Source organism: Ornithorhynchus anatinus, chromosome 1, assembly GCF_004115215.2.
Source record: "Ornithorhynchus anatinus isolate Pmale09 chromosome 1, mOrnAna1.pri.v4, whole genome shotgun sequence".
NCBI classification, from domain to species: domain Eukaryota; kingdom Metazoa; phylum Chordata; class Mammalia; order Monotremata; family Ornithorhynchidae; genus Ornithorhynchus; species Ornithorhynchus anatinus.
Window position 1 is genome coordinate 11,470,967 of NC_041728.1, and position 27,646 is coordinate 11,498,612.

Genomic DNA, 27,646 nt, shown 5'->3' on the forward strand with positions numbered 1-27,646 from the left:
CTTTGGATTAGAGCACTTCAATTACAAGATACCATTTAGTCATACCAATTCTCTTATTGGCAGAAAAAAATCCAATTTGTGGGGGATATTATGCTTGAGTGCCATATTTACACAAAGAAATGAAGTATTTAAAATTATTCTTTTCATGGTGTAAATCAACCACCCAAATATTTTGAACGCCCACATGTTGCCTGATGATTTGGCATGCCACTTCAACTTTAGAGAGAGTGAGGTGACAAGAAGTTTCTCCACTATCACAAATTCCCAATTAATTTAGACTTACCTCTGACTCCAGTCATTTTGGATTTAAACTTTCTTACTGCTCTCCTCTCTTTCAAGGCCAGTTTTACCTTCCTCACACCCTGCTAGTTGAATAATTTCAGAGTATCCTAAATTGGACATTTTCTATTTACATTGGATATCATGTCAAAATAACCTATCCAATCAACTGATTAAAAAGTTTGAATTTGTGTCAGTTTAAACAGCAAAATGTTGGCAGAGAGTGGAAGTACAGTCTTTCCTGAGTTAACCATTCCAATTTGGCAGGCCGTATTTACTCTCATAATTGGCTATTTCCTATCTCTGGCTATGTATTCTACATTTCTCTTGGTTCACTGGCCATCAGGTATTGTAAAGACCTTTCTCTTCAAGATCAACTGACATTTTTATGCAAAGTTTCTGAAGAGTTTTCTGTCCTGGAGGCTCCACCTTATGCAGCCTAAAGAGACCAAAGATATGATTCATTTAGACTGTGAGCTCGTTGTTGGGCAGGGATTATCTCTCTTGCTGAATTGTACATTCCAAGCGCTTAGTACAGTGCTCTGCACATAAATATGATTAAATATTAAATGAATGAATGAATCCTCTATACTGGAGTCCAGCTTCTTTGCCATCACCAGTTTTGGTGAGTGGGGGACACCTGGGTTCTAATTCTGACTCTGCCACTTATCTGCTGTGTGACCTTGGGCAAATTACCTCACTTCTTCATGCCTCAGTTACTTCATCTGTAAAATAGGGATTAACACTGTGAGCCCCATGTGGGACAGAGACTGTGCCCAACCTGATTACCTTGTATCTACCCCAGTGCTTAGAACAGTGCTTGGCACATAGTAAGCACTTAACAGATATCATTATTATTATTTTACTTTGAATTCTGGTCCTCAGTTTTCATTTGAGGATGGAGGGTAGTGGAGCCTCGTGGCAGGAACGGTGGACAAACCTCAACCCTGAGGCTTCAGAACTGAACCTGGTTGGAGGAAATGATTAAAGTGCTCATGGTTTACACAGCATCACTCACACTCACTCAGGTTTCCAGTGGAGCAGCAAGTACTATGAGCAAGTAGACAGGCAGGAGGAAAAGTAAAAATGGTTTCTAGGGAGGAAGAGATGGATGGGACTGCCTGCCACAAGGGGAAGGGCACAAAGACAACTAGCGTCCCTTGAGGAACTGCCCGAACCCAACTGCTTTCTGGAAGAGGAATAAAGATTTTTGAAAGGCTCAGATTGAGTGTGGCTGGTATCGGCTAGAAGAGCAGTGCTGCTTAGAGCCAGGACTGGAGAGGAAGTGGGGACTGATGCTCTTAGAGCGAAATCAATCTAGCGCTTCCTGCCCCCCTCTTTATTTAAAACAAAATATTTTCAAATGTGACCACCGCTCCAGGACTGCTTCTCCCAGAACTGAGGTCTGGCCATTCCAGTTTACTTCTGCCCCTATTGGGCAGGGCTGCAGCAGATTGCCAAGTGCCCATGAAGGTTTTATTTATATATATATATATATATGTATATATATATATATATATACATATATACACACACACACATATATATATACACACACACAGGGAGAGAGAGAGAGAGAGAGAGAAGCAGTATGGCTCAGTGGAAAGAGCACGGGCTTAGGAGTCAGAGGTTGTGGGTTCTAATCCCAGCTCTGCCACATTTCAGCTGTGTGACTTTGGGCAAGTCATTTAACTTCTCTGTGCCCAGTTACCTCATCTGTAAAATGGGGATTAAGACTGTGAGCCTCACATGGGACAACCTGATTACCTTGTATCTCTCCCAGGACTTAGAACACCGCTTGGCACATATTAAGTGCTTACTAAATGCCATCATTATAAAATATATATAATAATAAGTGATAATTGTCTCAAGTGCTCACTATGTGCTAAGTGCTGGCAAAGATGCTGGATAATCAGATTAGACCCAAGTGGAGGACCCCTTAATGTCTGTCTCCCCCCTAGACTGAAAGTTCATTGAGGGTAGGGAATATGATTTTTTGTTTTGTTTTTTTAAATGATAAGTACTTACTATGTGTCAGACATTGTACTAAGCAGTGGGGTAGATACAAGTTAATCAGATTGGACACAGTCCCTGTCCCATATAGGGCTCACAGTCTTAATTCCCATTTTATAGATGAGGTAATTGAGGCAGAGACAAGTGAAGTTACTTGCCCTAAAGTCACACAGCAGAAAAGTGGCAGTGCCAGGATTAGAACCCAAGTCCCCATTGCTTGCAGGCCTGTGTTGTATCCACTAGACCATGCTGTTTCTTAACATTTGTACCAACTCTGTTACAGTGTACTCTCCCAAGTGCTTAGGAGAGAGCTCTGCACACAGTAAGCGCTCAATAAATGCCTTTAGTAAGACCCCCAATCTGAAGATTGGGAACATGATAGGAGGAATGAAATGGCACATAGTGGAAATAATTTTATTTCAAAGTTGGCAAACGATTCTGCTATATTGAGAGGTCTATTCAAGGTTTACAAAGGAGTATATTAATAATAATAATAGTGATAATTGTCTTAAGTGCTCACTATGTGCTAAGTGCTGGAGAAGATGCTGGATAATCAGGTTAGACCCAGTCTCTTTCCCACACAGGGTTTCAAACATAAGGTGGAGGGAGAACAGGTGTTCAATCCTCATTTTACAATGAGGAAACTGAGGCACCGAGTAGTTAAGTGATGTGCCCACGGTCACAAACAGGGATTAGAATCCAGATCTTCTGACTCTGTCCTGTACTCTGGGCCAGGCTGCTTTTCTGGGCTTTGCCTTGATCTGCTTTTTCCACCTAGCTCTGACCCACCGACACACTGTTGTTTCATCTTACGGTGAGAATGTTTCTAAATGAATATTGTTTGTTTTCTAGGTGCCAGATCGACCTGTCAGTCCTCAGCAAAGAACAGACTCACAAGATGGAGCTGCACTTGGAGGAGGGGGAGGGATACCTGGTGCTTCTGGTCACCTTGACAGCCTCTACGACCGTCAGCATCTCTGACCTCTCCGTCAACTCCTTGGAGGATCAGAAGGAGCGAGAGGCGATATTAAAAAGATATGTATGTAACAGTTGATGCTCACCTTCAAAACTGATATAAGATGAAGAGAGAGTTGTGTAAATAGCTTGCCACATCAGAAACCTTCCTAAAAGCATGTGATTAGAGACAAAACCTTAAATTAAAAGTTCTACTAATTCTTCCAGTGTGGCAGTATTAGTATTAGCAAATTCTAATTCCTGTTTTGTATTTCTCAAGTGCTCAGTGCAGTGCACTGTATCCAGAAAGTGCTCAATAAATGCTAATACTGGAAATGTGCTGGCTTCCTTTGCCAGTGAATATGGTCCTTGCAGGGAAAAATTTTCATCATCTGTATTACCTGCCAAAGACTGTGATTTGGCCTCAATGTATCATTTCTCTATAATAGAATTAATTCAGGGACCTTAGTAGTGGCAAGTCAGAATTTCCTAGTTTTCCCATAATCTTCAATGCTACCTGTGTTAATTAGCAGCTTGGTTTAACTAGGGCTATATATATATATATATATATATATATATACACATAGCCACAGATTTTTATATATGGAAGCTAGTTAAAAATCTTCTCTGCGGAGGAATTATATGGTAATTTAGAGCAGAGGTTATCTCTTGACTGAAGGAGAGAATGGGTGGTGTTACTTTCCAATAAAGAGGCAATGGCAATCAGAGGAGTCTAATTTGAAATATTCAGAACCAAATTACTGCATTTCCCGGCATCCTCACATTGAAGAAGAGCCACTGTAGTTTTATCGAAGCAACAGACAGGGGAGCTCTAACTCCACCATGTAGTTCTACCTAAAGTCTAAAAGTCTCACTAACCATGGAAAAAAAATTTAGAAAGCTTTCCCACTTAAAATTACAAAGCTTTTATTGTACAATGCTGCCAGGTGTTTAGAAGGCTTCTCTAGACACTCAGCCATTAAAACCAAGCTCTGACTAACAAAGAGCTGCTTAATTTTTTTTTTTAAGATTTTAAAATATTCCTCTTCTCTGACTGACATCCTTTCAATAACTGAATTTAATAAAGATGTACCTTATCAGGCTGTGCAGATAACATGAAGTGCTAGTACTAATGCTCTACAATATTCTTCAAACAGATTAGCAGGATGGGCGCTTCAGCAAATTTATTCTGGCTATCTCCCCTGAATCAGCTGTCTGCTAATGCTTGTACAACTCATAGAGCAATAGTGTTATCATAAACACAGTTTAATAGAGGTGACTTAGACAGGCTAAACATTATATTTTTCTAAACCAATAGAGAGTTAAGATATTGTGCATCCATATTTTGGGAGGAGGGAAAATAGCAATAAAATTACGAGAACATTTCAGTTTGGCATCCTCCAAGATTGGTTCTCTTTTGCCAAAATTTATCTTTACAAACAGTAGATTTCAAGGAGTATAATAATTTCCTCCTGATAATTACAAAATTATATTTTGGTGGATTAATAATTTCCCATAGTTCTGTAACTTAAATGACAGGCCACTTCAGATAATTCAGTAACTTTTTGTGGACTTCAAGCCAGACCCTTTCCTTCAAAATTTGAATATTTTGCATTCTTTTTTTAACCATTTGAAAAATCCGATGTTTTTCTTGTTTCCATTCAACAAAAATCACTTTTTGAACATCCAAAATATACAGCTATATCCTTCGCAGGACATAAAAAATATAAGAAGTATGTATTGCTCAAAATGTTTTTTTAAAACTACTGCCAAACATAAGCTTATATTTTCTTAATAGTACTGCAAGACTTAGTATTCATTGAAAAACTACCATATGTCATCTCTCAACATTACCCATAGATAGCAACAAAAAAGAACAACAAAGACTTAAACTATTTACAGAATTCAAAATCCTTGTCAGTGCTCTTTATGGACTACTGAATTAATTAATACTGCACTGCAATTGAGATGTTTTCAGGTGGCGGGGAGTAAAGATGGATTATTTTCCTGGATTTTTCTGACTAATTAGTGGGGTGGGTTTTTTTGTTTTTAAGATTCTATGTTCCGTTTAAGAGTTTTATTTCACACCTCAAGCGGCCAAGACAGTAAATGAACTGACCTCTCCTTTAGATCAAACAGCCCTGGAAAATGACTCTATTACTGTCATTTAACCATTTGTACCTGAACATCAGAGTCTGAAACATTAGAGCCATTACAGTTGGAACAGTTATTTTACCAGCATGCTCTGAAAAGATTATTAATTCCATTTTGGGGTGCAAGAGGAGGAAGGGGTAATAGTATTAATGGGTAGCAGAGCAAAGGAGATTATCTGACCTTTTCAGAACGGGTCTTCTGAACGCTTGCCCCACTGATGTCACAGTTTAAAAACCAGAGGAGCTAGTTTAGAGAAGAAGTTGTTAGCATTCCATTTTTATTATGACATTTCACAGTCATCCGATTTAATGTCCCTTGACCAGATTGTCCACCGTGAGACGATGGGCTTGAAATGTTATTTAGAGCATTGATAAAAGGTGAGCAGTTCTAAGATGACAGCAAGTCATAAGGCTGGTGGTGTGACATTAATTTTCTCCATAACAGAGATGGAATAAGACGTCACGGTGACAAGCTGTCAATCAGCACTGGCCCCTCAGTGTATCTCGATGCCATAGGATGGGGTATTGCTTCTCCCATAATAGAGCTGAACTGAGCTGCTCTTCCTGACAGCTGCTGCAGCCATACAGAAAATATATTATACAGCCTTTCATTAAAAAAATAAAGAGGACTCATCTCCAGAGCATTTCAATCTTTTCCCATCTATTGAGGGCTGAAAGGATCCGCAGCAAATCATAGATTCCTCTGCTATGGAAATTCTAGTCTTCAGAATTCTTCCAGGGTTTGAGGCCTTCGACAATAATCATAAATAACAAGACAGGGGTAGCTCCTGGTAAATCATTGCTTATAGCTATATGTCTTAACGTATCCATATTATTTGTGTTTTTGAGTCCCTACAACATATGTACCTGGCCTAAGCTGTTGAGAATTTCCTACACATTACCCCCAAATCAGCAGACTTTTAGCCAAGTTAAAACAGCCGTTCTTCTTCAGAGTTGGGAGAAGAGTGTGGAGATGGAAGCAGTAGACTGTTTGTGGAATTAATCTATCAGGTTGAAACCATGTTCAGAGAGTCTCCTGGAAATGATTTAATGGAAATCTTCTTGTAAATTGATTTCCCTTTTCCCCCTTCTAGTCCCATTAGGATTGGACACTTATTTGGGGCATAACAGTGTGCCAGCTCACAATCTGAGTTTCCAAAACCTGAACACTATTGTAATACATAAAATCTTATTCCAATAAACCTCTGAATTAAGATACTGATCTCTATAACAGCACCTCCACAACCATCCTATTGAAAGCAGGTAGAAGGCAGGTGGTCCGTATTTTCAGTAAACCCTGTAAAGTGTGTCATTTAAACACATTTCTGCTGTTAAACAAATGTGAATAATGATTAAAAATTAGTCCTCATGATAAATAAGATTTTCAAAAAAGAGGGTAAGGCTGAGATTACAGAGAAGCCTGCATTTCCTCATCTCAGTATGCCAAGGTCAGAGCTTCTCTGTAAACAGTGGATAGTCAGATGGGACTCTTAAAGTTAATATCATTGTGTCCTTTGGCTGTCAGGTTTCTCGCATTATTAATAAAAAGAAGGGAATGATCTTTACACTCACATTTGAATAGATAACTTTATTATGCAAAAGTATATTACTTTCCAAGGCCATGAAGCACTTTTAATGTTTGATAGAAGTATCTTTGATTTATAGATTGGCGATGTTTGGCCCTTCAGAGGAAATATGCTATGTAAATCCAGTAAATCAATAACTATAAATGCCTCTTATTCTTGAAGAATGTATGCACTTAAATTATATTTCTTAGACATTGAACAGGGGTCCCAAAGTCTTGAAGTACTGCATTTTTTTTAAAAGCATGATTAAAGATCAAAAACAGGCTGGAAGGTCCTGAAGTGACACTGGCATGAACATTATCTAGAATTTCATACTTTAAATACTAAACTGGCAAACCAGGTCCATTTCAGGGATTCACAGTTATTCCCAAATTATTTTTTGAGTAGAGGGCATTTTCTTGAATGGATATCTTTCAAATTATTTGGGATCAAAAACTGCATTTCTCACAATCTATGTAATATATGCTATTCCAGGGTTTTGGATAAAATGTGAACAGATTAAAAGCAACTTAGTTTAATAGGAAATGCTATTTGTGTTAAACCAACTTAGGTGAGGGGAAAAAAAACATTTAAAAATTGTTTTTCCAAAGAACTGGCATCCCCAAAAATGGTTAATGCCAATGGTGGTCATTCTCTTTCAGAATGATAGGAACTTGAAAGTTTCCAATCTCCATTACTTTGAAGACTTCTTTAGAGAATGAAATAGGATGAAAACTACCAAATACAATTTACAAATGCCTGTCAAATAGCTATTATTTCTATGTATAAATACCACAGTTTTTTTATTCTTCAAATATTCATTCTGTGTGTGTTTTTGAGGAGCGGGCAGATGGCAGGGAAATATCACAATGATTGTTGGTAACACGAATTTCCCTTCACACTGTCCAAATAGAAATCCAGTGTGGAATGTTATTTAAAGTTAATAGACATTCCTTCCTGGCTTTTCAAAAACGAAACACAAAACCTTATTTCTCTTTCAGAGTCCAATGCGAATGTTTCACAACCTGAAAGACGTGGGATTTCTCCAAGTGAAGGTCATCAGAGCAGAAGGGCTGATGGCAGCCGATGTCACAGGCAAGGAATTATATGATTCTGGTCACGTCACACTCTGTGAAAAGGCCTTGCTTTAGGGCAGTTTTCAAAGATGTGTTCTGTTGCATCACATACTGAAATTACAAAGCTGCAAAGGTCAAAAGGCACCTCAAAATGGGACAGAACTTTATGGAAGATAGGTAATGACCACAAATTGTTTGTATTTTTTTGGCTCCCCAAAATGTTTTTCTTTGTTTTAAAGCAAGACAAGGATTATCAGATTGAAGGCCTCAGTTGGTCACTGCAGGAAAAAGAATTTTGCCCAGGTTCCTTGAGTTTATGGTGCCCACTGTGTGGCTTTGAAATCTCCCAGCGGGCACTCATGATGACTCTAAAACCCCTCAGCTTGGGCTTCTGGAACCTGGGCTGCTTATTATGTGACTCCCCCTAGGCCTACTTCAATCTGATCTAAACCCCAGAGTGCTTGGACACCAGACTTAAGTCTCCCAGAAGCCACCTGGACTGAAGCCTGGCTGAGTGTCCTTACCCGATGGAGGGTCAGTTTAGCAAGAGCGTGACCCAGGGCAAGGCTGTGTTGGGCAATAGGGGGTGGTGAGTAATCTTGGGAACCTTACTTCTCCCAAGGCCCCGACTGAGAAGTGAGTGATTATGTTTAAGAAATGGAATTATCTGCTACGTCATAAAATGCCTTAGACCAGACCATTAACTTTCAGAGTTCTATAAGTGAGAATCAACAGCTCCTGAAGGGCAAAGCTGGATTCTCTGTCAGTGGGTGCACTGGCCCTAGAAATTGCCTTGTTTGCCCCCTCTCTGGCTCTACCCTGAGGCCTCAGAATGCACCTTGTCTCTGGGGTCCAGGCCCAGAGGATCCTGTATCCTGATGTGCACTTTACCAGGGATAGAATGACCAATTTCCTGATTTTAATCTTTATACTCTCTTCCACTTATTCCTGCATTACTTTCTACTTTGCACTCTGGTTCTGTCTTTGCACTCTGGTTCTGTACCTCCCTTAGAAATGTCATACAGTAATGGCTCACCCCACTCCTTGATCAACTTTAAGGACCTGGATTGCATCTTCTAAGTCTATTGTACTCTTCCAAGTGCTTTGTAGGGTGCTCTGCACCGAGCAAGCACTCAGTTCCATTGATTGATTTACGGATCACAGTAAGCAGAATTGAATTGACTAATGATTTGATTGTAGGCATTAAATCCTAGGTTTGTAAAAACCCGTGGAGATTTGGCATTTGTTCAAATATTTAAACCATTTTGATAAGGCAAGCAAGAGAATCCTAAAGAGAATTTACTGGAACAGAGATGCCTTCTCCTGGAGGCCACCGAAGTCATTCCAGGAGTTTTGTTTGCTATTTTCTTTTTACTCTGTTGGACTAAATATCTAGAATCAAAACACATTACTGAGGTGCTTGTCAAATGCTTGATGTTTACACAAAGCTGCTCTTAAAATTTTCTTTAAACTTTTATCAAATTAAACTTTAAAGGAAAAAAGATAATTATATAAATTGGAATTTACAGTTATTACAAATGAAATTATCAAATGATGCCTCAAACATTAACGGTGGTTTTTGAAATCTTTGTCCAAGTTCACAGGAAAACATGAACTCCCTTTAATGTATTCTGGTTAGGGTTCTAATAATTACCCACGTAAATGTAAAATGATTAATTTATCTTCCTTTGTGCTCTTTTAAAAAAAATCATTTCCTGGATAATTTCCAACAAATTGCTCTGGGCACAATTGTTTTTCTCCTAGATGTGAGACTCAGATACCTGCACAGGTTGAAAGCAACAACATGAGGTTGTCTATTCCAAGACAAGCTGTCATTGTTATAACTTCATGAATATATAAATTATATTAACTTATTTGACTTATGTAGAGTAGGGATTTTTTGATTTAAAAAATATATGTAATTTGGAGAAAAGGAGTTTTACTTTTGAGTAAAAAATCAGAGTTGAATTTTTACTGTTAGAATACAAAGATTTGGGAATTTATTTTAGTTTACTTTTTGAATTGCAAATGACATCTGAAGAAGTGTATCTTTAGAAATATAACTCCTTTAAAGAGTTGGTAAATGGCTAGTTGAGCATTATGCATCGCAACTGTCTGCTGGCATCCTAAGCAAGTGCTAAGGTGATCTTTTTTAATGGTATGTGTTAAGCAGTTACTATGTGCCAGTTACTGTACTAAGCACTGGGGTAGATACAAGCTAATCAGATTGGACACAGTCTCTGTCCCACATTTTATAGATTTGTAACTGGGACACAGAAGAGTGAAGTGACTTGCCCAAGATCATACAGCAGAAAAGTGGTGGAGTCTGGATTAGAACCTTATGTCCTTCTGACTCCCAGGCATGTTCTCTAGCCACTAATCAACACTGCTTCCCAATCTTGCTCAGTTTAGGCTACTGGGGTTCAGATTCATTCCAAAATTTAATCAGAACCAAATCTTGAGTTTGAGGAGCAACCTAACTGTGGGGTAGGATAATGAATGACTCAGAAGAGACTGTTGTCCAAGCTAAAGCCAGACTCTTTCCATGGTGGGAGGAAGAAAGCTCCTCCAGAAGGAACCACCTACCCCCAAAAATATTAATTTCAGAAAATGGAAGGGCAATGAAAATATTGCAAAAAACTTAACAAAATTATAAAAAAATTAAAAAGAGGAAACTTTTCTAGTTTATCATCACTTAAAGTTTGGATGTAGAGATTAAGCTATTATGGGACAAGAGGATAATTCAGGGTTTAACTTTGATCAGTTTGGGCCACACCATTTGTTCAAATTGCACAAATAAAGGGACATGTTTCATTCAGAAATGGCCAGGTTTGCCACAGAGCTATAGCCCAAAATCCAGTTGCTGATGGGTCCTTTAAAAGGATCCTCCATGCCTCTCCCCTTCCTAAATACAGTTATACAGTTTTGGAAACTTGATGATTGCATATCCCACAATTATCTCCATAATGCCTGTGCCTATGTGCATCCCGATGAAGAACACAATGTTGTTGACCATTCAAGGAAGTTAAGTGCAATGCATGGAAACTTTGGCATCCTTTCAATCAAATTGTAAAGCCACCTAGAACAAGGGTGAGAGAAATAGCTTCTGAAAATGGTACTCCCAAATTCAACTTTTCACAAGCTTCATCCTGCTTGTTTCAGAATTGCAAACAGCCTTATAGATGATGCTGTTGGTTCCAGGATTCTTTTTTGACTTTAGAAAAGGAATTTTTGATCATTTTCTGACCCACAAAATGAAAATGGAAGTCAAAACTCTACCTGGAAGAACATACATTAATCAGTCATTACCAGGTCACCTGCATCACATTCACAATATTTTTTTCTCTTAGAATGCTTTCAACCTAAATGTGGACAAGATTTCTAAACCTGTATATCAAAGAACATTTCAGTGAAAGGTGTTGTGATCTTGGCCACAATTGCTTCATTTCCTTTATATTCTTGACATTTAAAAAAATACAAAATTACAAGTGAAAATTCACCAGTTTAAGCTGACTATTTTTAGATGGTGTTCCATCATTAAGCCTGAGCACAGAGGAGAAAGATTTCTGTAATCTTTCAAGTAGTCATCAATCTTACCGCAGTTACAAAGAAATTTTTTCCTTTCAAAATGTAAAATTTTTCCTTTGTTACCCCACATTCATTGAGAAACATTGTGATACTGTATTAACTCTGTGTGAATAAAGAGCAATTGAGACTCCCTTTGAATGAGAGAGTATAAAGCACAAATTACTTTTTAATGAAACCCTCAATTCTTTCCCTTTCTACAAAAAGCCTACAGCCTTGTTCAGCTGAATACTACTACAGTAGGTCACTTCAGTTAAACCCCTAATAAACTGTTGATGGTTGAGGGTAGTTTTTTCTTCCATCTCAATAGTCCAGTGTTGGACAGTACACTTCAAATCATTAAGGTTAGTACAGATTTTTTTTTTTAAAGAGATTAACTGTGGTGGTTACAACTCCCACACATACACTTTCATTGAACAAGGCACAAGAGTGGATTGAAGTCTCAAAGCGTGGACTGTCTTTCACTGCCTAAGAAAGTGGGCACTCGATTTTAAAAAGCAGAATAGCGTTAACATTTCCTTGAAGTCAAGATGGACTGAGAAAAACTGTAATGTGTAATTCTTTTACCTTTCCAGAGAGCAGGTAAAATTTTCCATGCATCAGACCACACCACAGGTAGAATTGCCAACTCAGTCATATAACTCAACCACCGGGTCTTGCCACACCCTAATACACATTTTTTTGAGCTGAATTTTGAAAGTTTACCCACAAATTAAGTTAGGGTAATTAAAATGAACGTTTTAAATAAGCTGGTTGTTACACTTTGCCCTCCTGATTTTTTTTTTGTATTAGAATATTTCAACTTCAACTGAATAAGTTGAGGTTATCCCTTGCTCCAGAATATTTAATGCTAGGTGACTGATTCTGTCCATCGCCAAACAGAAAGAAAAGATTTTATTTTCCTCCACCCCTTCGCTCGATTTTCCCCCGGGGGTGTCGGAGCCTCCGCCAGAAGAAAGCGGAGACTCTCCAGGGAGGCTGGCCTCACCGTTTCAGTCACTGTGTCCTGGGAGAACTGGAGTGAAATCTGTTTAAATATCCATTTTTTCCACTGCTGTAAAAGGTGCCATAGCACACACAACCCCTCCAGCCCAAACCAAGGAATCTCTCAAATTTATGCACTGTCGTTCATCAAGCATCGAAGGAAATCATGTACAATGAATATAGAAACCGTTGCTGAAATGATCTTTTGAAATTAGCATTATTTAAAAAAGAAGTCTATGGTAAAATGCGTGTAATTCACCAACTCCACAGTCTGTAAACCTAGTAGCTAATAAGAGAGATGTTTACAGTCCCTTTATTAGCATAGACTTTCCCATGCTCTCCTTTAGGAAAATCTGTCTTCATTGTTGGAAAATATTTAAGTACCAAAACAGCAGAAAAAGACATGCAGCCGTTTTTTTCCTTTTTCCAGCTTCTGTGAGAGTCTTATTATCTTAAGAAATAACAGTTAGCAGCTCAGATTCATTAGCAGAGCTAAATTTAAGCTCCATTTGACAGCCTGCCTAGAAAACATTTTGTTTTGCTGTCTGTAGGCTTTAATTAAGATGTGTTCAATTCCAGTCCGCTTTCCCTCCCCTTCCCTCTTCCCCCACCCTTCTCCACCACAAATTCCCCCTTCCCCTACTTGCTGTGTCACAGACCGGCGATCAGACACTTTCAGATGGTCCTGCCCATGACTTTGACCTTCTGCGCAGTCCAGCGTTCCCTGGGGAACCGTTCAGCTCATGAGGTCTGATTTCACACTTCCAGGATGCCTCGGCTCTCTTAACAATGACAGGGAGACAAAGCCCTTTAGAGCAGGCCGCATGGGGACTTGTTTAAATTGGAAACTAGAGAGGAGTCAAGGAACAAGGTTATGGGCTACAGAATTGTGCGTTTAATAAAGAGCTCACAGCTCTGGTTCAGCTCAAAGAGGGCTACCTCTCTACAATTAATTGAGCCATTTATCTGCAGCATCTTAGGCCTTTACTTTCTCACAGAATTATGTGATAAATATCAGCTAAGAAGCAAATGAGATGCATGAAATGAATTTTTAACACTTTGATTACTGTGCCTCCAGTCTTCATTAAAAGTAAATTTATTTGTATTTCGGACCTCATTATCAGAGCGCTGTCTACGCTTTATAGGGTCTCTGAGATTTCCGGCTTTGGGTTTGTCATAGAGGTATATTTTGTATTGAGATTTACGCAGTTTGGATTTATTATTCCTGGAATTTTCAGCAATGAACAGAATGCAGCAGGAGAGAAAGGGCAATTGCTACTCTGAAAGTTTTATACGTGATTGAGAAATACCAAGGGCGCGTCGGTAGACAAAATTCAATCGGGCTGTGACGTGTAAATGCTTGCAAAAATGAATGATTGTCATTAGTTCTGTTCTTAAACTGCAGCAGTTTGGAGTCTACCTGGTTATGAATTGAAATTTCAGCCTCCCCATTGGGTCTCTGTGATTTGTCAGCAGGCTTCCCTGTAGTAGTCTTAAGCTTCTAGTTTTTATTTACTTGGCTAGAGTCAAGAGGAGAGTAGGATGTATTTCCTTTCATGCTTATGTAATTGCCAGTACAGTTGGTGAAGTAATGTAGAAAGCTGATTATCCAAGGTTTTGATTATTTTAGGGGGAAATAATGCCAGTAAGGGATGAAAGAAATGTGGTGTTTTCTACATGTGAGGTTGCTTTGCAGTAAATAGCCCCTAAAGACTGTAGAGCTCTACGCAGTAATCTTTCTTCCAAATCCAAGCATCATTCTCATCCTCCCAAATCCATTTGAACCTAAGTTATCCTCAGTTCGATTTACCCCGAAAAATCAAGACTAATTTGATCCTTTGAACCCTGTGCAACTTCAACTCAATCTCAATGTCTGCTAAACATAGGATCATGATAACTGGCAGTATCTGAGCCTTTCAATTCACTTATGAATACTAATTCTACATGTAACCTACTGAAACCAAAATTGGATGAGTCACCCTAGAGAAGGTGACTTTAACGTTCCTACTATTCCTCACCTATCCATGCAGCCAAAGTCCCCTCCATAACACTATAAAATGGAAATTGCTCCCACCCAGTTTGTTCATTTACAAGCTGGAGCCAGATTAATCAGAGGCATGCAGAGTTAGGAGAAAATCGTGATGGTCATGCAATCCGCTTGGCTGTGGATTTATGGATTTTGGGTTTTGGTCATCTATCTTGAGTCCGCGGCTTTGCCTTATTCTCTTTCGCCTCCCCTACTGCCACTGCCCCAGAGCTAGTTGTTCTGTTTCCCACTTAGAGGTGGGACCACTAAAGGAAAACAGCACTGTGGCCTAGTGGAAAGAGCATGGGCCTGAGAGTCAGAGGACCTGGGTTCCAATCCCAGCTCTACCACTTGACTGCTGTGTGACCTTGGACAAATTGCTTAACCTCTCCGAGCCTCCATTTCCTCATCTGTAAAATGGGACTTAGATATCTCTTCTTTCTCCACCTTAGACTATGAGCCCCATGTGGGACAGGGGCTGTGTCTGATCTGATTGTATTGTATCTGCCCAACACCTCGTACAGTTCTCCTTAGTCTCTTTCACAGGCTTTTCCTCCTCCTCCCCTCCTTTAACAGTGGGAGTTTCTCAAGACTCATTTCTAGGTCACCTTCTATTTCTTCATCTACACCCGCTCCCTTGGAGAACTCATTTGCTCCCGCGACTTCAGCTATCATCTTTACATAGAGGATTCCAAAATCTCCCTCTCAAGTCCTGACCTCTCCTCTGCAGTCTCTTATTTCCTCCTGCCTTCAGGACACCTCCATCTGGAAGTCCCACCGACACCTCAAACGTAAGATGTCCAAAGCTGAACTCCTCATCTTTCCACCCAAGCCCCATTCTCCCCATGACTTTCCTGTTTCTGTAAACACCACCACCATCCTCCCTGCCTCAAAAGCCCATAACTGGACTCTGCCACTTGTTTGATGTGAACCATTGGAAAGTTGCTTCTCTGGCTCTCTCTACCTGTAAAATGGGGATTCAATACCCATTCTCCCTTCTACTCAGATTGTGAGCCCCATGTGGGACAGAAACTGTGTGACCTGATTATCTTATATCTGCATCAGTGGCACGTAGTAAGCGTTTAACAGGTAGCACAATGATTATTTTAACCTTGAATCATTGGTATCATTCAGGCCCCATACTCAATCTGTCACCAAATCCTGTTGAGTCTAACTAAACGACATAGCTAAATTATTCACTTTCCTTTCTGTCCCAGCTGTTTTTACACCGATCCAACACTTATATCTGACCTCGACAAATGAATCAGCCTCCTGGCTGACCTCCCCGCCTCCTCTCTCTCCCCACTCTAGTCTTTACTTCACTCTGCTGCTCAGATTATTTTTCTAAAAAAAAGTTCAATTCACATCTTCCCACTCCTTAAGAACCCCTTCTGGTTGTCCTTCAACCTCCACATCAAACAGAAAGACCTTAACATTGGCATTAAAGCACTCAGTCAGCTTGCCCACTCCTGTTTCTATCACTGATTTTCTAAAACAACCCAGCCCACAAGTTTCGCTCTTTCATTACCATCCTACTCACTATACCTTGAATCTCTTCATTCTTACTGCTAACCCCTTGTCCAAGTTCCGCCTCTGGCCTGGAACTTCCTCCCATTCCATATACGATGGACCACCATTCTCCCCACCTTCAAAATCTTATTAAATCACATTTCCTCCCACTCCCTCTTTCTTCTTTATCATGTCTGCACTTAAATCTGTACTCTTAGAGCACTTGATATTTGCACCATGGCACTTATGCACATATCCGTAATTTTTTTTAATGACTGTGTGCCCCTCTAGATTTTAGCTTCCGGTGGGCAGGGAACATGTCTACCAACTCTGATGTACTTTCCAAGTTGCTTAGTAAGTGCTTTAAATACTGATTGATTAGCAGATAGTAAATCCTTAACACGTGCAGTTAATTAACGCTGGAATTGCTGAAGGGACTCCAAATCAGTGGTCTGGAGTTTGAAATTGGTGAAAGCAGTGGATCAGGACTGACGATGGGTGAAGTGACTTGGATATCAGTGCCCCTGACAGAGCCCTCGGGAACACGTGGAACCAAACAGACGGATGAAAGCAGCGGCTGACCTGATAGGTGCCACAGGGTAGATTGGTCCTTCAAACAGAATTCTAGACTAGGTGGACCATTTACATAGCCCACTGTGCCATGACTCATACTCTCCTATGTCAAATAGTTGGCATGAATGGAGAGAACTAAATTTGGTAGTGCCTGATGCTGTCAGGGTAATACTGTAAACCAGAGAGGAACAGGTTTACCTATTTGAGGAGGGTATTTTAGTAGTAAGATGAATATTCTTCAAGATATGTGAAACACTGAAGAAATGCCATAGGACATGAAGCAGAATATACAGTATTTTCAAAATACAGTTTCCTGTGTCAAAGCAGTGTGAGAGAGACCATTAAAGAATATCATTTATCAGCATGCTGTCTATGAATTGCCCTATGGTGACAGCTAAAAATGCAGTCCAACAGATGTGTAATATGCCAGATAGAGGAGAAATGCAAATGGCAATGCCCGGGCCTTTCTGCTTTATCTGTAGGACTTATAAATATATCTGATGACATTACAGCTAAGCACAGGCACTAGTCTCCTAATTAGGCTGCCTTAAAGGTGTTCAACCTGATCCTAAGGCTAGTTCATGAAGGCTATTCTGTCCAAGTTGAAGGTGCACATTTCACCCTTTCCCCATTATGATTGGCATTATAGCTGGGCTAACCCAATTTATGCCACTGTGTATGAGGATGCAGTAATGGGCCATGAACCCGGGTCAGGATACACTTCCGATCCATCGGGAAACACTTCCTACTCAACAGGAGACAAACCTCCTTATCCTCTTTTGAGTCCATCGTCCAGGAAGTCCTCACTGATGGCTGTGCCCTCAGGACTCACAGACACAAGATATGTACATAATGTGCCCTGCTTCAGAGTCAGAGTATAGCTATGGACTGATGAAATCCCAAAGACAAGGTTTTCTTAGGAAACCTACCTGGGCCAAAAATCAGTACTGACAGCACAGAATTTAATCCTGTCCCTAAATTCTACTTAGTACACTATGCAGTGATACATGGATAAACAAAGAAGAAAAAAGTGAATCGTGAAAACTAATAGAAGAGTTCAGTGATTTTGGCACTCAGCAAACACCTTTCCAGACTAAAGGCCTTCAGGCTAAAATTGTCCATTACTTGGATTCTATCATAGAAGGCCCTCTTGGATTCTCAAGCATTTGAGAATTTTATCTTATATCTGCATAATTTTACTCTACTTAAAGAATGGGAATGTCAGGTGTAAAGACAATACAACAATAAGACAATAATCTAGCAGTAATTACCTTACTCTGTCAAATAACAACAAAAACCAATAGCTGGAGTTTCCTGGAACTTGCCTTTTTCCAAGTTAATCTACATGAATAAGGTTAAAATGATCTGAAATCCCATTCTTGCCATTTTTGTATAGAATATATACTCTGTGACAGCTGTTCTTCATTTTCAAAGATATGATGAGCTCTTATCCAAGCAGTCAGGCTGCCTCTCAGTTCTCCTACAGTGTGGGGAATGGGTTTACATTCTTAAAGAACTAAGACTTGACCGATCACCTATGCTTAGGCACAACCGTTTCTCCCAATATCCTCTTTCCCAATTGTGTTATAATCCAAGGCGCCTAGTGAAAACATGCATTGTGGAAGAATTGAGTGAATGTGACTAACACTCCCTCTGGCCGGTTTTTACAGGAAGATGGTTCTAATGGGCTTTTCAGATTTGGGGCCTTTCCCTGTTTTGAACTTTTCTTGTCATCTTGATCTTCCCACAGCTTTTGTCCAAGGAGAGCAACTGTCTCCTTACTCTTGCCTACCAGACTAGTTTGCCTACTGCAGTGTCCCCCAGCAGTCACTGCTATTTTTCATCTTGAGTCTGGACTTCCAACTGAAATTACCAAATGCTGTTGGTTCTTTCTTCGCAAAACCTCTAAAAACTGCCCTCTCCTCTTCATCCAAACTACTACCTGCTGGTCTAAGCACTTGTCATATGCTGCCTTGACTACTTCATCAACTTCCTCTCTGACCTCCCTGCCATCTGTCTCTTCCCACTCTTAACTTTGCTGCTCAGATCATTTTTCTGAAAAAAAATGTTCAGTCCATATCTCTCCACTCTTCAAAAACCTCCAGTGGTTGCCCATCTACCTCCACCTCAGAAAACCCTTCCCATCCACTTTTAACTACTCAGTCGGCACTCCCTCTCATACCTTACCACACAGATTTCTTACTATAATACAGGCTGCACGTTTCATTCTGCGAACACCACCCTACTCACTGTACCTCGATCTCACCTATCTCTCGACTGACTCCTTGCCCACACCCTCCTTCTGGCATGGAACTCCCTAGTGTCCCCTTCATACGTGGCAGACCACCAGTCTCCCCACCTTCAAAGCCCTCCTGTAATCACATCTCCTCCAAGAGACCTTCCCCAACTAAGCTCTCACTTCTCCTATTCGCCCTCCCTTATATCACCTATGTACTTGACTCTGAACCCCTTCTACTCTCCCGTTTCTCCTATCTGTAATTTATTTTAATGTCTGTTTCCCCCTCTAAACCTCAAGCTCCTTGGGGACAGGGATTGCGTTGACTGACTCTACTGTAGTAGACCTTCATGAGCTCATAGAACAGTGTTCAGCACACAGTAAGTATTCAAATGCTCGGGGTTGATTGCTTCTATGTCACTGCAGGAGAGCTCTGAAGCAACAGTAGAGGTTAAGTACAGTGCTCTGCACAAAGTAGGCACTCAATACATACCACTGATTGATGAAGGTAGCTGGGGGCCACAGAAATGGGGATAGAGCTGCACAGTAGCTGTGCCACTAAGAGTCACTGTTACCTCATCAGGAAATGAACCACTACAACTCAGCAGTGGTTACCCCATCCCGAACAATTACAAAAGAATTCCTAGCTCCAAGTGTTAGAGTTTTCTAAAAGAAAGCCCACCAAAAACACACAGTGAAGTGATTGTTCGATTCTAATTATACCAAAAAAAATAAGTGGCTATAATTCATCTTCAGACTCAAATAACTGAATAAATAATGAAATAATAATAATAATAATAATGTTGGTATTTGTTAAGCGCTTACTATGTGCCGAGCACTGTTCTAAGCGCTGGGGTAGACACAGGGGAATCAGGTTGTCCCACGTGGGGCTCACAGTCTTAATCCCCATTTTACAGATGAGGGAACTGAGGCACGGAGAAGTTAAGTGACTTGCCCACAGTCACACAGCCGACAAGTGGCAGAGCTGGGATTCGAACTCATGAGCCCTGACTCCAAAGCCCGTGCTCTTTCCACTGAGCCACGCTGAAATCCTATGTTGTTTTGCTCCATACCTTAACTGAACTGTCAAATCTCAGATAGCCCCTTATAGGAACATGTTTGCTAATTCTGTTGTATTGTACTCTTCCAAGTGCTCAGTACAGTGTTTGGCACATAGTAACTACTCAATAACTGTGATTGTAAGACAATCCACTTACTATCCCTTCCTCCCATCCCAAGAGCAGATAGTGCCGGCTCCATGTGTAGCTAGAAAGGGATAGATTGTATCACAGGAATGTATGCTGAGGGAAGGAGGGGTGGTAGGACAGTGTGACTACACTACTACCAGTGGACTTCTGGTCACAGTGGACCACCCTGATGGTTTGGCAGTCAATCAATCCTATTTATTGAGCATTTACTGTGTGTAGATCACTGTACTAGACACTTGGGGAGAGTACAATAAAATGGAGTTGGTACATGTTTCCTGCCCACAAGGAGCTTACGCTGTAGGGGGGAAGACCGACATTAAAATAAAACATGGCTATGTGCATAAGTGCTGTGGACCTGAGTGTAGGGTGAATATCTGTTGCATAAAGGTTACAGGCAAGACTTCAAAGCCAATATGCTTTGAACAAATGCCCAGTTTCTCAAACGATCAGTGACATTTATTGAGTGCTTATTGCTTGTAGAATACTGCACTAAGCACTTAGATTACAATACAATAGAGTTAGTAGTCAACCACCCTTGCCCACAAGGGAGATTTACTGTTTGGGTGGGGAATCAAACATTAAAATAAATTACATGTAGAAAAAATGCCCAAGTAGAAGGATACGTACATGTCCAAATCCAAATGTATAGGTAGCAGGAAGGAAGGTGAAAAGGGGAAATGAGAGCTCAATCAGGGAAAGCTTCTTGGAGGAGAGATGATTTTAGAAGGGTTCTGAAAGTGAGGAGAATGGTGGTCTGTTGTATGTGAAGAGAGAGGGAGTTCCAGGCCAGGGGAAGGATGTGGGCAAAGGGCAGGTGGCAAAATAAATGGATAAATTTTCAATGCAGAATATAGCCCAGGCTGCATCTGTTACATCTCATTTACACTCTAAAATGAAACTTCTGGTGGAGTTTCTTTATGGATTAGATTTTTTTAGGTGTTTAAGTGCTTACTAAGTGCCTGGCACTGTTCTAAATGCTGGGGTTGATACAAAGTAATCAGGTTGGATTCAGTCCACAACACACATAGGGCTAACGGGCCTAATCCCCATTTTATAGATGAGGTGACTGAGACAAGTTAAGTAATAATAATGGCATTTGTTAAGTGCTCACTATGTACCAAGCACTGTTCCAAGTGCTGGGGTAGATACAAGATAATCAGGTTGTCCGACGTGGGGCTCACAGTCTTAATCCCCATTTTATAGATGAGGTAACTGAGTCATAGAGAAGTTAAGTGACTCACCCAGACACACAGCTGACAAGTGGCGGAGCAGGGACTAGTACCCATGACCTCTCAATCCCAAGCCCGTGGTCTTTCCAGTAAGCCACACTGGTCACACAGCGGACAAGTGGTGGAGTGGAGCTGGGATTAGAACCCAGGTCCTTTTGACTCCTAGGCCCACATTCTATCAACTAGGCTATGCTAGCACTATGTGAATTTTAAAAGTTCCTGCGGTTGTTATAAACATTATTCTGTGACCCTGAAGCATTTAGCCGTACTCTTTAATGAAGCTGCAGCCTGAGTTCATGGTAGCGTGAGAGTACTGGGTATTGGCAGAGACTCGGTTATTTAGATCTTTGGCAAATCCCGAGTAGACCAGGGGTTGCCATTTGCTAGTGACATGAAGTAACAATCTTCCTCAGTACCACTTTAGAGTAGACATTCGCGTTTGTAATAAAAACCTCCAGCTCCACAAATTCCTCTAATTGGACTCCTTGCCAGCAACCTCTAGGAAGTTCACCAGGATGGCCTGGTTGGAGTGAGTGACTCAACCTGAGAGATGGCAACTGGATGTAAGGAAAGTGTGGGGAAAGTTCACCCTGACGATGCCCAGTTTATACCCATTTCTAAGACTCATAGACAACCCCAGTTGTGCAAGCAGTTGGCCTGAGCATCAAAGTCACCTAAAGATAATGAGAGGTATAAAAATAGAAGATTTAATACTGATCCAACCAGGTGGGCTATGCCCATGGTCATTTTGCCACTGACAAGTTGCAGTTTGCTATATGCGATGTGCTATAGAATGTGAAAAACAATAACCACCCTTTTGTCGCCATGTCTCTGAAAACATAGAAGACATTCAAAATTATGGAAAGCAATTCATACTCTTGGGGGGCCTTTCTATTTTCTGTCTACCTTGCACAAAATTAAACTCTTCGGTTTAATTTTGTCAGTTGCCACAATGTAAAATAGCTGAACTTCATTCTTTTTTTTTTTCATTTTAATCAAAGTGGCCATCTGTCCCTTCTCCGATCTGGAGTTTCTAACCATAAACGATAACAATGTTGTTGTAAAGAGAAAGCTATTGTGGCCCATCAGAACAAAAAGCAACGTATGTTGGAATGATTTCAGTCAACATTTTATCATTGGAGCTAGGGCTTCAATCCATTTGATCTGAATCGGAGCATTTTCCACATCTGATTGGAAGAATTTAATTAACCTGCATTTATTGCTAGATTCCCATGGGATCTGATATTAGCGTCTGGCACTAGCTATGACATAAGGTCTTCCCCTACCTAGTGTGGAATAATAATAATAATAATAATTGTGGTGCTTGTTTAGTGCTTAATGTGTGCTAACTGAACCAAGCACTGGGGTAAATATGATACAAGTTGTCCCACATGGGGCTCACAGACTGCAAGGGAGAGGGAAAATGATATATTCTCCATTTATGCAAAAAAAAAAATTGAGGCAGAGAGATGTTATGTGACTTGCCCAAGGTCATACCTCAGGCAAGTGGCAGAGCTGGGATTTGAATGCTGGTCTCCGGATGTCCAGGCCCAGGGTCTTTCCTCTAGTACATGCAACTTCTCAGAATAAAGCTATTACTCTGAATTGATGGCTGTCGTTTTTTATGCTGAACTTTAGTTCTAAGATTTTTTGATTTTTTTTTTTTAGTTGTGTTGCCACTCAGTATCATTTTTGAAAGTGAGTAGCAAGAAGAAGCACAAAAACTCCTACCTAATGGGGAAAGGTAGTTTGCAGTGCATCGCCATCCCAAATATGAATTATTTTAGAAGCCCTTGCATGATAGATTTGGAGAACAAAATTGTAAGGCTTCCCACAAGCATTAGAGGTATTCAACAGAAATAGCATTCTTCCTCATATAGGTAACTGGAAATTAGCAGGATTCTTTTAGAGTATTTTAAGTAACATAATGAAGAAAATGGTATTTTTTTCTAGAAAATAGGCAATGTTACTCATATCTAATGGAAACAGCATGGTTTAGTGGATAGAGCATGGGCTTGGGAGTCAGAAGGGCCTGGATTCTAATGCTGGCTCTGCCATTTTTCTCCAGTGTGACCTTAGGCAAGTCACTTAACTTCTCTGCCTCAGTTGCCTCATTTGTAAAATGGGGATTAAAATTGTGAGCCCTATATGGGACAGACTGCATCCCACCTGATTAGCTTGTATCTGCCCCAGCGCTTAGAACAGTGTTTGAAATATAGTAAGCGCTTAGCAAATGCCATTATTATCATCATCATTATTATTATAACACAGTCAGCAGTGCCAGTGTTCTTTTAAAGTGGGAGGTGTTTTTTTGTTATGCCCTTACCATGTGCCAGGCACTGTACTGAGCACTGGGTTAGACACCAATTAATTAGGTTGGACACGGTCAATGTCTCACATAGGGCTCACAGTTTTAATTCCCATTTTACAGATGAGGAAACCGAGGCACTGAGAAGTGAAGTGACTTGCCCAGAACAGTTAAAAGGCAGAGCTGGGTTTTAGAACCCAGTTCCTCCTGACTCTTATCTTGTGTTCCATCCACTAGACCATGCAGCTTCTCCAGTGACGGGGTGAGAAAGATGGAAGGTTGGGTGGTTAGGGTGAATTATTTTCATTTCTAGTATGCCACAAAAAACCTCAGCCTTTCGGTGGTTCCACTCTCCCATATGCTGCCACTCTGCCTCTTCCCTTCAAGGACAAAGAGAATACAGCAATGCAAATAATTTAGGGACTGAAGGTGAATGTTTTTAAAAAGTAGCTTTTGAGCCCATAGTGAAGGCGAAATATACGGAAAATAGTTGTGGAAATTCCAGGCAGAAACTCTCAAGGGACAAATGCAGACTATCACAAAGTCTGATACTAGAGCATGAAAAGGATGGAGGAAAGGAATAATTAAGGTGATAATTGATAGGACCAACAGTAGATTTCTTCAAGATTGCTTTTGTATAAATGGCAGATAAACAAGGCAGTAAAAGTTTAGTGGTTGACAAGATGGTCACTTAAAGCACCCTTTAACAAACTAGATAGAAAATACAATTAGAAATAAACAGATATTTAAAATAAAAAGTGATGAATGGCTTTAATATTTGACTTGTGCTTTTTCATATTGTACCTTTTTCATAGTGTTAAAATTATATTTGGATTTTAATTCTCCATGTATATACAAAGAACTTGTTATACCGATTCTTGGTTATACTGTTGCTAGAAAGTAGGCAAACAACAGGTTCCTAAGCAATCTGCAGGTGAGAATATTTTAATCAATGTATTGAGAACTTACTCAATGGAGGGCACAGTATTAAGCAGTTGGGAGAGTATAATAGAGTTAGTAGAGTGACTTTGCCCCAAAATAGCTTCCAATCTGGTGGGGAGATAGACACACAAAAAAAATTCAAGGTAGTAGGGAGAAGTACAAGTTTAAAGACATGCGTGTATCTGCCATGGGAAGGGAGGAGGCGGAAAGATTCATTCTCTCATATTTATTAAGCACTGAATGTATGCAGTGCACTGTACTAAATGCCTGGGAAATTGCAATACAACAATAAACAGTGACATTCTCTGCCCACAACGAGATCATAGTCTAGATGATGAATACTCAGGTGCTTAGGAGTGAGAACTCAAGTTCATAGATAATGTAGAAGTGTTGAAGTGGCTGCAGGGGAAAATATGGTGGGGAGAGGAGAGATTAATCAAAGATCCCCCAGAGAAGGTGTGATTTTGTTAGGGCTTTGGAGACTGGGAGAGAGTTGTTAATTTAGAAGATGCACTCAAAAATTCCTTTGGCTGGTGATTGTATCATTCTCCTTTTGGAGAAACATTTTAAGACACTTCCAGGTGCTTATGGAGCATTTATTGGTAGATTTAGGTAAAGAAAAGAGGGAAACGATTGGTTTCATGCCAACTGTTGCTCACACTCAAGCCAATCCTATGAACAGTTTTGCTTCCTGATAATGAATTCCAAGTCTGGCTTGTGTACTTCTTTATAAGAAATATTTTCTTTATGCCAAACTTCATTGCTACATTCTCCCTTTTTTGGTGCCTAAATCATGCATGTGTAGAAAGCCTCACTAACTCTTACAAATCGTTATATAACAAATGGTCACCTCTATGGTGTGTCCAGTGACAATGTAAGGATCTGAAAGCCGGACAGTAAAAAAACAGGATAGGAAGAACATCGATTATTTTGAAATTTTGTGTTGGAGAAGTCTTTCGTGAATACCATGGAACTGCCTGAAAATCAAACAAATAGATTTTGGAGCAAATTAAACCAAAGTGGTCTTTGGTAGGCCAAATGACTAGACTTAGATTAGCATATTTTAGACACATAATCAGAAGGACTAATTCTCTGGAGAAGATACTAATGCTAGGAAAAGTCCAGGGAAAACGCCCAAGAGGCAGAACAGCTAGATGGATTGAAACCATAACAACTGTAATGGAAGAACCGGTAGGTTGTAGGGTATGGCAGAGGACAAGACGTTCTGGAGAAAGTATATCCATGGAATCCATATGAATCGGATACAACTCGACGGCACTTAATAAGCAGGAACAGGAAGAAAGGGTAAATTTTAAAGGAACAAATCATTCTGAAGTCAGAAAATATTAATGCGATAGATGTCAGTGTGCACTAAATTGTCTGCTAGTGATCCGGAATAAATGTATCCCAAACACCTCAGATATGTTTCCAAAAGAAAGGTATACCATCAATGGATAATAATCTTATCAAATTTAAGGGTAGGATTATATAACCTTCAGAAAATGTCATTAGAGCTACTATAGATGGGAGAAAATTGATAGATTGTAGTTTGAAAAATTATGACTAGATTCATAACAATTTGGTTTATTGTTTAAGGGAATGGCTTAAGCTGCTCCATTTGATTTCTAATTCAGACTTTTAAAGGAAAAGGTCTTCATCCTCCAGAGAAAGTCTATTATGTCCAACCCAATTTCCTTGCACCCACTCGAGTGCTTAGTACATTCCTTGGCACATGGATAGTACTTAACAAATACCACAGGTATTCTTCTTCTTATTAGTGGATTAGAACAGTGCTTTGCACATAGTACGTGCTTAACAAATGCCATCATTATTATTATTATTATTATCCAGTAGCTTGCCTGTAGATACAAAGTTCACAGATACGATTTAAATTTATATTGTGATGTCCTTAATTTTTCTGAGGTGTATGGAATAGAGGTAGGGAGAGAGTACTGATATGGAAATTTAGAAGAGATAGGTCTAAGTAATTTAAACTTCTCTGTGCCTCAGTTTCTTCATCTATAAAATGGGGGTTCAGTGCCTGTTCTCTCTCTTCCTTAGACTGTGGGCCAGGACCATGTTCCACCTACAATAAACTCTATTTTCTCCAGAGATTAGTTTGGTGCTTAGAAACCATTTGTAAGCACTTAAAGTCCACAACATTATTATTATTATTACTGTATATGCTAAGGGATAAAAGCAAAGCTGCATAGATCAAAATTTATTTTTTTGAGGTTAGAATGTGGAAGGTTAATATCACTAATGACTTCCATAGTTTATCAACCATTAGTAGATAATGAATTTACTTTGATTACAGTTTAATTGAAAAGCTTCAGTGATATTTCAGCTTGTTCAGAAATGTAAACCAAAGTGACTCAATTCATAACACATTTAAAACAATTATTCTTTATCATTAAAGTTAATAATATGCACATTAACCTCTGATGTAGTCTAAATCAATATTGTAGTTTAGAAGCTATGACCTCTGGACAGCTTTGTCTAAATATTGATTTGATTGTCATTTGTATAAGGTATCAAACAAATTACTTGCTGAACTAATATCATTAATGCCATCCCACAGAGCCACAAAATTTATGGGTTCTTATAAGGCATGACATTGCTTCAGAAATATTGAAAGCATCAGGAAATGGTGCTGAGAGTGAAAGATTTGACTCCAACAGAGCCGCTACAGACAGGCTATAACCTTCAATAATTTGTTCTTAAAGAATAGCACACTAATAACTAACCTGCCTGTTAGAAACAAATGTTCCAGTTCAAAGGGAGGAAGCTTCTTTGGCAAAGAGGGTTTACTTTCTCTTGTGTGATGTCCTAAGATAAAGGAATAGCCAACAGGATAACCCTACCAGATTGCCCTTTTGGTGGGAGACAGTAAACTTTAGTAATACTTGATTCATTTTGCTAACTAATCAGAGGAGTTGAAAAATGTATGCAACAAAGCAAGGGCTGTAAGTTTTAAAATGGTCATTATAGAAACAATAAATGAAA

General features: G+C 39.8%; 1 protein-coding gene across 9 annotated transcripts in view; it reads left to right on the top strand.

Annotated features, from left to right (window-relative positions):
* MCTP1 (multiple C2 and transmembrane domain containing 1) overlaps positions 1 to 27,646 on the top strand; it is a 381,506-nt gene that overhangs the window by 207,806 nt on the left and 146,054 nt on the right. For all 9 annotated transcript variants that reach the window (XM_029071442.2, XM_029071444.2, XM_039911172.1 and 6 more), the window contains 2 exons: positions 3,145 to 3,331; positions 7,966 to 8,059. In XM_029071442.2, coding sequence (XP_028927275.1) covers positions 3,145 to 3,331; positions 7,966 to 8,059 — 281 coding nt within the window. The remainder of the gene's footprint in view (positions 1 to 3,144; positions 3,332 to 7,965; positions 8,060 to 27,646) is intronic.